This window comes from Panicum hallii, chromosome 4 (genome assembly GCF_002211085.1).
Source record: "Panicum hallii strain FIL2 chromosome 4, PHallii_v3.1, whole genome shotgun sequence".
Lineage (NCBI taxonomy): Eukaryota > Viridiplantae > Streptophyta > Magnoliopsida > Poales > Poaceae > Panicum > Panicum hallii.
The window spans coordinates 452709-463724 of record NC_038045.1 but is presented as its reverse complement, the minus strand read 5'-3'; the positions used below and the strand labels follow the sequence as shown (position 1 = coordinate 463724).

The 11016-nt window shown below is 45.2% G+C and overlaps 2 protein-coding genes across 4 annotated transcripts; both read right to left on the bottom strand.

The window, feature by feature from the left end:
- Nucleotides 1-43: 43 nt before the first annotated feature.
- LOC112889418 (NAC domain-containing protein 22-like) lies at nucleotides 44-1561 on the bottom strand. The gene is made up of 2 exons (XM_025956035.1): nucleotides 946-1561; nucleotides 44-659 (listed from the first exon to the last, which is right to left on the bottom strand). The coding sequence occupies exons 1-2, from the start codon at nucleotides 1450-1452 to the stop codon at nucleotides 225-227; spliced, it is 942 nt and encodes a 313-aa protein (XP_025811820.1). The 5' UTR covers nucleotides 1453-1561; the 3' UTR covers nucleotides 44-224.
- A 2323-nt stretch (nucleotides 1562-3884) lies between these two features.
- Nucleotides 3885-10825, bottom strand: LOC112889914 (1,4-alpha-glucan-branching enzyme, chloroplastic/amyloplastic). Of its 3 annotated transcripts, XM_025956711.1 has the most exons (14): nucleotides 10683-10825; nucleotides 10532-10600; nucleotides 8793-9000; nucleotides 8611-8680; nucleotides 7974-8240; nucleotides 6970-7876; nucleotides 6588-6704; nucleotides 6427-6489; nucleotides 5812-5919; nucleotides 5191-5292; nucleotides 4910-4977; nucleotides 4731-4812; nucleotides 4526-4642; nucleotides 3885-4426 (listed from the first exon to the last, which is right to left on the bottom strand). In XM_025956711.1, exons 1-14 carry the CDS (start codon nucleotides 10779-10781, stop codon nucleotides 4226-4228), a joined length of 2478 nt encoding a protein of 825 aa, XP_025812496.1. In that variant the 5' UTR covers nucleotides 10782-10825; the 3' UTR covers nucleotides 3885-4225. The 3 variants fall into 3 exon arrangements, with proteins under 3 accessions (XP_025812496.1, XP_025812495.1, XP_025812497.1); XM_025956710.1 differs by lacking the exons at nucleotides 10532-10600; nucleotides 10683-10825 and adding an exon at nucleotides 9959-10216; XM_025956712.1 differs by lacking the exons at nucleotides 10532-10600; nucleotides 10683-10825 and adding an exon at nucleotides 9500-10214.
- Nucleotides 10826-11016: the final 191 nt, after the last annotated feature.

Here is an 11016-nt window from a genome sequence, read left to right as displayed (position 1 = left end):
TTGTTGCATGCGTACTTTTAGCAGTATATATACTCATGCAGTATAATATAATCTCGCTAGCTAGCCATCTAATAAACTCGACTCCGTACACGCGTATGTATGTAAACCTACATATATATATATATATGTATATACTAGTAGATCATAATTCTCTCTGTAATTAAGAATATGATGGCTAGCAGATATGTATGTGATGATCGATGGAGCGATGGATGGGTTGATTATTAGAAGTTGAGGACGCTGGCGTAGTATGGCGACCAGCTCTCCATCCAGGGGCTCCGCAGCTGCGTCAGGAATGGATCCTGCATCCACTCCTGCTGCTGCTGCGCCGCCGGCGGCTGCTTCGCCACGTCCAGCTGCGGCAGGCTCAGCGTCGCCGGCCTCAGCACCGCCGTCGACTCGGCCATCACCTCCTTCTTCATGCAGCAGACGCTCGCCGGCGGGATGGCCACGCCCATCACCATGATCTCCCCCTGTACACCGCCGCTGCCGCCCTGCTGGTGATGGTCCGACGACGACATGGAGTCGGCGGTGTCGTTGTGGGAGACGGACGGCGTGCATGCGGAGGAGGCGCGCGCCAGCTCCTCCATGGCCACCCGCTGCTCCAGCTCCTTGAGCGACACCGCCTTGCGGTAGATCTTGCACAGCACAATGTCCTCCTGATCGATATATACGCACAAAATTGGTTAATAATTAATTAAGACTATACTGCACTACATATATGTAGCTTAATTCTGGACTGAATTATCGGAAAAAACGTTGCTTTCATGCTAGACCTGACGTATATATGATCGACGACAGACAGTACCTAGCTAGCTAGCTACTTTTCAAAGCACGCGCGACGCAACTAACCTAGCAGAGACGACGACTCGCCAAGTCAAAGTCGTCAATGTGGTCGTGGCATGCTGTAATAATTAATGTGATGTGGCCGGCGGCGTATAGTACCTTGGGTGAGCTAACGACGACGTTGCCGGAGCCGGCGGAGGAGGATGAGGATGCGTCGGCGGCGACGTCGGGGAGGCGGTACTCGTTCATGACCCAGTCGGTCTTGGTGCCCCGTGGCGCGCGCCCCTCGTAGTAGACGAGCGTCTTCTTGAGCCCGATGAGGCGCTTGGGGTCGGCGGCGCAGCGCACGGCGCGGTCCGACCCCGTGGCCTTCCAGAAGCCGCGCTCCGTCGTGCGGCTGGGGCGCCCGCCGCCGGCGGCCTGCTTGCGGTCGCGCGGCACGAAGAAGTACCACTCGCGCTCGCCGATGCGCGTCAGGCCCGGCAGCTCCCAGGGGTCGTGCCGGTACAGCTGCACCGTGGGGATGATGTCGAACTTGAGCTTCTTCCCGTGGGCCACCTGCTTCAGGTAGAACTCCAGCAGCTCCTCCTCCGTCGGGTGGAACCGGAACCCCGGCAGCTCAAGCTCTGCCGCGCCGCCCGACGATGCGCCGCGCCGCTCGTCCATCTCTCTGTCTCGATGATGGTTGCTAGCTAATTAATGAGCAGTTGTTGTTGCTTGATCGATGAATGATGCGAGGTGAGAGAGGTGGTTTCCCTTTGCATATATAGGCCGGCCGGCTGCTGGTGTGCTGGGGGAGAAGAGAACGAAATAAGAGAGTGAGAGGAAAGTGTGTGGGTGATGCGCTCTGGTCTCTTTCCGGGTCTTCTCCAGAGCGATCGAGTCACAGCTGACTTTTACTGGCTAGCTAGCCTAATATAATGGTGGTGGTATGTGGGTGTGGAAATTAAGACTCGGAATTCTCGATTGCTGGCTGCTTAGTGCTCATTACTTTACTTGCTTGCTTGGGAGTTAATTATTAACAATTGGCCTATGTATCTACTAGTATTATTATAATCTGGGAAATTAATTTAATCTAGTATATTAGTATGTACAACTACTCATACTATTTAGTTTCTCCAGTTGGGTGATGCATGCTGAGCATATTAATTATTTCTTCAGCGAAAGGAAGACAATAATCTCTTTGTACTCATGGAGGCGAAATTCACTGATGTAAGGTGTTAAGGATTACTTGTCATAGTAGTTTATTAGCTTAGTTACTAGAAAAATGTCAAATTTAGTGAGCACATACAGTTTATGTATCAGCAACCGTTGTAAAAACAAATTATATAATACTAAGTACAACTCATTAACTAATTCCCGGTGCCCCGATAAGATTAAACACTGCTAACTACTCATATAGATTCAGAAGTTGATGATAAACACACTGAAGAGCTTGATAAAGATGATCCTGATGAAGAAGCGAGTGGCTGCGAGCCTGCAAATTAAAGTGGTCCGAGACGACGACTTGGTCCATTGACGTCTGCACACTAATAACTAATATAAATTCAGAGTGCATGTCTGCAGTGCAGCTAGCTAATTAATTAGGAGCGACAAAACTATATATATATCCAAGGAGTTCTTAATTTTGATGAGATTTGGCAGACGTAGCTTTCTCAAGGATGCGGGGAGAATGAATATCTCTGACCGCCTTACTGTATATTACCAAGCCATGCATTCTTGACCATGCCCCACAAAGCGTGCGTTGAAGTGATAAACCCCCATGAAACGGTTTTCAAGTCCAGGACGCCCTCATGAACAGGGAGAATGCAAGCAAACCGACACCATTGGTTTCCACAAGATTGCGAGATGGATGTTTTGACAGTTGAATTCGTTGCGTGCACAGGTTTGTTAGTCGTGCGTGGCCATGACTTTCCTGAGAAATCCCAAGCAGAGGTCCTCCTGATAGGTGGCCTCCTCACATATCTCCAATCCCTCTTTTGTCTCTCTAGCTAAAACCGCGTTGAATCGTTCCAAGTCTTGAAGTGATTCTCCTTTTTTGACGAAAAAACCGATGGATGGAATTACTTTCTAAGGAGAAATCATCGCAGAGAATTCGGCGGCGGCTGCTGCGCAAAAAGACTAATGGTTGGCTAAAGTGGCTGCATTTTTCAGGCACCTCACCATTCGCATGCAGCTGTGGATCTGCTTGGACTATAGCATACATGTCAACACCAGACCAACCTTTTGCACTTTAATTTGGGCCTTCCTACGAACCAACCTGTTTTGTGTTTGACAGAACTTGCATTCAGAACATTACTTCAAATTTCATCCCAGGGAGAACAAATCTGCTTTATTCATCTCAAGTTCTTTTTCCTCCCTTTCTTTAGTACCAGTAGGTCATGATGCAGTGACCGTCATGTACGTAATGCTTTCTTTCCTTTTGGTGTGCTTTAAAAGGAATCATACCATGAGCGAAGAAAGAGCAGCATCTATACGATAGTGTTTCCGAGTGTGACAAACGTGGACTTATCTGGTGCTAGGAGACTGGAGACAGAAGATTGAGCCAGCTAAGCTAGCTGTACCATATAAATCAAGAGAGCAAGACTTGGGAATGGGGCTGGATTGGAGCCATCCATCACATCCACGTCAATTATATTGGACCGGTTCTTCGATGCGCAAGTCGTTGCTGTTACGGGTCGATAGATTTTGCTGCTGTCCGGAGAGTCAAGTCCATGGTTGCATTGCACTCCTCCAGTGACATGTAGCGGAGATCGGATCCTCAGCTCCTTTGAAGCGGTCCAAGTCTTTCTTCTGTTCTATCCTGTGCTGAGAAGAAGCTTCAACTGGTGGGTCAGTCACCTCAGTGCTCTCCCCTAGTGGTGGCGACGATGCATCATCTTGAGTTGGACGACCTGGAAGAAAGGTCGTTGGTAATCCATCTTTTTGCTGCAAAGAGAAAAATTATGTATATTATGAGACATGAAAAGAAGCCTGTGTTTGCGACGTCTATGCTTAAGTGGAGCTGACCCGACCTATTGAAATCAAATGTGAACCAGACAGGGAACAAAGACTGAAGAAGCTTCCTAGCTTCATTTTCTGTTTTAGACAGTGCTGTAGACTAACAATACATGCTTCTATATCTGCGCATTAACATCTTTATCAAGGCCGGCAGTACGAGGTACAACAAACCAAAGTTTTTTATTCTGGACCAGAACTTCTTTACATACCGGACACATTTAGCCAGGTGAAGACCATGGTCCCTCTATGGGCACACCATCTCTGCCCCTATTATTTTCACTCTCTAGACAAACTATACACGCAGTACTTGGTGACGACACCAGTTCGCTATGAGCTATAGACCAGGACAATTACATGGGCACCAGCAGCTAGTCCAGTAGAGCAGGACTATTATAAGGGCGCCAGCAGCCAGTCCTGTCCTGATCATGGACTCGTGGCATCATTTGGTACTTTTATCGGATGACTGACGCCCTAACTTCCTTCCCTTCTTGCCAGAAACATCCTTTGTCGATTCCCTTTCCTCACACGCTTCTGTAGTAGCTGTAGGTGTTTTGAGGGGGGTTGCATCGACATCAATGATTTCTGGAGAAGTCTTTCCAGCACCAGTTGTCTCAGCCTCTTCATCCACACGGTAGTAAGCCTGGTAGCAAAATGTTTTGTCAGGTGCTGGTATTGCACTGTGACGGATAGCTTCTAGTTCATCAGTTCAGTTGAGAAGTAGTTGATAAGTGAACATTACCACACAAGTGCGGGGTGGAGAAAGGACTTTGAATGAGTTTGGGCGGTTGTTGAAGTTTGTTTCAGGCACTCCTGGTACCCCTTCAGGCGACGTGAAGTGATCAACATCATGGCCAACCTGTGGCACAACATAGATTAATCTTGCAAACACAGCAGCCTGATACAGTTCTGATGGCACCAATTACAGCATCTATCACACTACTTACTCTTCCATGTCCACCAAAGACAAAAGCATCAGAATCCAGTGCTACTCTGTATTTCCCGGGCAAATCGCATCCAACTTTGTACCTGCATATTAGTTGCAAAGTGGAGACGAGAGTAAGCATGTTAGACAACAGGGAGAAAGGGGGATTTCAAAAGGCAAAGCTTGCAATGTGTCACTTACCCATCATAAGTTTTCTTGGGATGAAAATTGAAAACAAAAACCAAATCTCCACGTTCGAATACAATAACCTGAAGGCAAGCACAAATAAATTGCAAAGGATTTTTTAACAATCCAAACTATTTGAATCAAAATATCAAATAGCTAGGGTTCACATAGCGCTTTCCTAAACTACACATCACCTTGATTAGTAAAATATAGCACAAACTAGGGTTAAGACTCTTTTCCTAAGAAAGAAACAAATGGTGCAACACTCTCATACTAAGTATTTCTCAAGTCCTTACCTTTTTCTCCTCATTCATGTCGCTTACAATCTGCTTTGGTGATGAAAGGAAGGAAAATTCCTCATCGAGCGCATTCATTGCTTGATCAAACACATTCATGTACTGTTCAGCATTAGATCAATGAAAAAAAAACGGTATGTTAGCTAGGATAAATTCAAAACTTGAACTGTATAGAAATCAGACAGAATAGACATTCCGTTGGATGTATAGTTTAACATACGCTGTTAAAAAATAATTTCTATCAACAAAACAACCAATCATTGAGAAACATGTTCCTACGTCTGCAAAGTAAAGTTAAGAAAAATGTCATACCTATCAATCCACAGAAATTATGTACTCAACAGTGCCAATACATAAGCATCAACAAGGTAGTAGGTTCGCACAGGCCAAATATGATCGGTCTATTAAGTAACAAGTAATGGTTTGGTGAAATTTGCTCTACTAGGATAACTTGAAAAGGTGTGGAAAAGTATAGTTGAAATCGAACACACTGTAAAAATGCAATAGCAGTATGGAACTCACAACATTTAGCTAGTATTAGAGACAATGATAAAAGGAAAAAGGTAATGGTAAAAGTGGTGCCATAAAAAAAACTATAAGGGTTGTATTAAAAAACATAACCTTGTATCGCAAGTGATCAGTGTCCACAAGGCTCCATTGACGTCTGCATTTATCATAGCTCCAGTTGTTCCCTTCTCTTGGAAAGTCGATCCATTCTGGGTGACCAAACTACAAGAGAATTGACATTAATTATAGCGCAATGCCACTACAACTATGAATAAGAAGAGAGACATAAGAAATGAAATGCAGCTGCCCATTTCGTGCAACCAACTTCACTGAAGATCACATTCTCATATGTAAAAGCATAGATAGCATATGAAAAACTCGTTTGTTTATTCCAGGATGGTGCGGATGAAAGACTTGATAACACCTCTGAAAGATGCTAGGGACACTCAAGCAGTTTTCTTCAAATAGTGAAGGGTCAAATTTATCCCGTGTTTTGTACAAATATGTGGACGAGCCACAAGAGGATTACCAGCAATAAATAGACCCGCATTTAATGTGCAACAATAAGCATAGGCAACATTAATCATTCAAATAGCAATCAGGAAGTCGGGTTATTGAGAAAACAGAAAAGACCCTTAATGATGAAATCTCAAATCAATAAAGAGAGAGGGTACACGTACATGAAAGCTTCTATTGATGCGAAACATTTTTAATAGACCAAGGCTTTACCTCATTCCCCATAAAATTCAAGTAGCCATCACCTCCAAGAGCCATTGTGATGAAATGAATCATCTGGAGTGTTTAGAACACAAAAAGCAAATATATTAAGAGGGAATGTAACACGTCTCATATGAAGCCAAATTTAACCAGTACTTGAGGAGAAATGGAACCTTTTGGAGTGCAATCCCACGATCAATGGTAGGTGAAGCCGGCTGCAAGTCTGACATGCCAGTGTACATTTCCTTGTCCATCAGAAGAAATGCTATAGTTTTGTCGCCAACGATAGACTGAAAATTTGAAAGAAATTAATTTCAGTAGAAGATAAACATATCGTATGTGACTGCAAATTCTTAGACATGCTTAGGAGGGCCTGGTAAACTTTCAAGAATAATTAATGCAGTTACTAGCAATCAGGATGGAAATTTGATGATATTATACTCTGATTAAAATATTGAAAAGGTCAACACCCACATGTGCAGTTCTCTAACCCACAAAGAAATAAAATATTTTACTACATCCAACTATATTTCCTTATAATATAATGCATGGTACCTGATCATGGCTCTCAGCATATGCAATGCATTTTTCAGTATATCTCCTGTTAGTCAAAGTATGCGCTATTTCACCCATCGACCACTCAGAGTCTTCTTTGTTCTTCAGGTAGTCAATCCATCTATCAGGGATAGCCATTGCCAGGCGATAGTCAAACCCAACTCCACCTTCATCAACCGGCCGACAAAGGACTGGCATGCCTGAAACATCTTCAGCAACAACAGTTGCTTCTGGCAGGATGCTGTGCATCAAATGGTTTGCAAGCATCATGTAAACAACTGCATCCACATCTGTGTCCAAATTGAAATACTCCTTGTAATTTCCAGTAAATCCCACATTGATACCATGGTGATGATACAGCATTGATGTAACTCCATCAAATCGGAAGCCATCAAACATGAATTCATCCATCCAATATCTCAGGTTGGAAAGAAGAAACCTCAATACCTCCCAGTTAGCGTAGTTGAACAGCCGGCTATCCCAAAGTTTATGATAGCCCCTATCTCCCGTATGAAAATAGGACTCTTGGGTACTTTGTCCAACATCATAGCCATTTAAACCATCTGTGACATTATTACTTGCATGGCTATGGACAACATCCATCAGAACTCGTAATCCCAAACTGTGTGCCTTATCAACAAGATATTTAAGGTCCTCTGGTGTGCCTGATCTGCTGCTAACTGCAAAGAAATTTGTCACATGATACCCAAACGAAGCATAATAAGAATGTTCCATAACTGCCATCAACTGAACTGTATTATAGTTATTTGCTCGTATGCGTGGCAGCACATTGTCTGCAAATTCCCTATATGTGCTTACTGCTGTCTTTTCACCACTCATCCCCACATGGGCTTCATAGATACGTGGAGCATCAGGCTTTGAAGGCCGAGGGTGCTTAAACATGTACCTGTGAAAAAGAGGTAAAAGGTTCCATAATTTTTTCTTATTGTTGGGCTAAGATTAATGCTTAAGTTTACAATGTGGTTCGGAACAGTAGAAAAGACCTTTCAGAAGCAGGAGGATCCCAATGAACACCATCATAGGGAGCTCCAAATTTAGAGGCATCAACAGTTGCATAACGAATCCATGCAGGAATCCGATCAACCCATACCCCACCATGTCTAAAGCGAAATTTAACCCTGGAATTGTGAGGGATGGCAGGTTTCCCTTTGACATGGTCAATTTTAATTGACCAAACACCAAATTTATCCTTCTCCATCTGATGGTTTGCACCATTCCAGTCATTGAAGTCACCAATAAGCTGTGCCTCCCTACATCCATAAGTAAAAAAAATCTCCAAGTCAAATGCATCGATCTATTAAAATAGTGGAAACTACATTTTGCCATATGAAGAAAATAAGCATTGAGTATCACAGCAGTAGCAAGAAAAGGGAAAACATATTTTTAGCAAGACATGACAGTCTTGCGCAAGAGTAAAATTTCCATAGAGTTTTCTATTCCCAAACTTTGATTACTCTCCTGTGTTATAGCATTCTGTTTTGTTGTCTAATTGCTGTAAGACAGCATCTCTTCAAAAGCAAATTGAAAAAAATAAAAACTGGCGCTATCATACTCCGTAAGTATATCATACATTAAAGAAAGGCGTTAACAAGCATTTTCCACAACAACATTAGAACTTACTGTGCAGCGGGTGCCCATTCACGATATACAGTTCCATCCTTGTTTGTATTGATCCCAAACTTCAAATAGCCTGAAAATATAGAATCCAGGAAGATTGACGATGCAAACAATCTAGTATTGTACACCACAGAAAAGATGCTATAACTGCGCTGCGCGTTCTGAATGCACGAGCTGAGCCTAACCTTTAGAAAATTCTTCAAGACACCCCTCATTTTTCTCAATGGCACACTTCTGGTCCAGGTATCTTTTCATCCGGTAGCTGAAATGGTCCTTGAATTTCTCCAACTTGGGGTCCAGCTTGTATATGGGAAGATGGTCGACATCGTCCTTGGAAGCTGCCATAGTTTTATCTTCTTGCACTGTCGCGGCAGTGGCGAATTTGCTCTTGGCCTTGCAATGACCGATGAAAGTTAGATGCAGAATGACAGGAGAAATAGAAGCTAGTAGTAGTACATGACAATGTCATAATTGGCTGCTATATTAACCACAGAAGAGTATATCACTATCTTTTTTTCCTCGAACGCGCAGGAGAGCTGCGTATCTTTGTATTAAGAGGGAATATCACTATCTTTTTAACTCCTACACAATATATGATTATAATGGCAGAAGCAGAACAACCACAAAAATTTAAAGAAAATTAATTGATGCCTGAGATCCACTACCCATGATTACTGGCAACAAAGTAGTATAGTCTCATCCCAGTCCAAAACCAGGGGCGGACCCAGCATAGGACATGGGTGTACACATGTACACCCGATAATTCTTGCAAACGAAATCGAAGTTAGTAGGTAATATATTGTAACTGGCTGGACTCAGATCCGAATACAAATAGTTTTGTTTGGGGTGCTCCGTCTCGCACAGCACAAGGAAAGAGAAGGGGCGGGCATACCTGGAGGATGCGCTCGTCGCCGGTAAAGGGCTGGGAGAAGACAGGACAAATGGCGCCGCCGCTCGCCCAGTCGTCGCCGCCAGGGAAGGAAGAGCAAGGGAGGAGAGAGTCCGAGAGAAGGGAAAGGTGCGTTTGGCAGCGCTTCAAACCGGCTCCAAGTCTGGGCGACGATGGCGCTCCTCCAGCGCACGCTGCCGGCGATCGCGAATCAAACTCTAGCGGCGCGAATCGTCATCAAGCACTGGGAATCGATCTCCGACGTGAGGAATCAACCTCCGGCAGTGCGAATCGACCTCCGTTGGCCAGGGAGAAGAGCGGAGAGCTCCGGCGCAGCCTCGTGCTCGACAGCACAGCGCTCATCCAAGGTAGAGAAGGGTGATGGCGGCCTCTAGAAATCCGGCATCGGAGAGGGGCGGCGCGAGCAGAGAGGGAGGCGGCGGAGGAGAAGACAGCGCAAACCTTCGAGAGGGGCGGCGGGGTCTCGTGGAGAGGGGCGATGCGAGTAGCGGAGACGGCGGTGCGGGCGACCAAGATTGGGGCGACGCGAGCGCTGGAGTGGAGAATCGGGGGGGAGCTGCAGGTATTTTTGGCTCCGCGCTCGCAGGCGAATCGGAAGGAGCCATGCATGTCGATTCCCATCGAGAGCAGACAGGCGCGAGGCATTCCCAAAGAATGCCTAAGAAGAAACAGAGGGAGGAGATGAATTAACCTGAGGCCCTGAGCAGGAGGGCTATCCATGTTGTTTGAGCTCGTGCATGGCTTTAACCTCCGGTCATATTATTTTTAACTTTTAGTGGTTGGAAATCTAATTAATAGAGTTAGCAGATGCATGTATATGTTACGTAAAACTGAAATATTCAACCTTCATCGAATACTTCAATCTCGAATGGTTGGAGCCTGCGAGCTCCAGGTTAGATCCAAACTTAGCTCAATTCCAAATATAGCTTAGCTTAAATCGAGTTTTTCTCTACAATTACTATCGAATTCCATTTCCTCCGCAATAACAAATTCCAATCTAGGCAAAAGATTTACCTTTGCCGGCACCGGCCGGCGAGCTACGCGCTGGACAGACAATACACTCAAACGCACATTGCCGCCACCCTGCGAAACCATCAAGGAACGAGTCGTCAGTAGAAAAACAAAAAGCAGTAAATCCAATAGCCCCAGATTCTCTGGACCTCACCGCAATCCCTGGCGGCGCCGCTCGATCAGAAAGCGCGTGCGGGCGCCGCGTCGGCTGGAGAGGAGCCAGAGAGGAAAACGGCGACGTGATGCACAGCATTGTGGCGGCGGTGGCGAGTGAGTCCCATCTTGTCAGCAGTGGGAGTTCCTCGAGCTTTATAGCGGGCGCCGGAGTTGTCTTGGCATCTTCCCCCCTTCTACCTCTTCTTCCCCACAATGAAGGCGTGATTTTTTTTTTTTTTGGCTTTCTTCTCCGTCGCAATCTGCCGCGGCTGCCAGCAAAATCAGCCAGAGCCAGACAAGGAGGAGGCCATGGCACATGACATGAGGCAGAT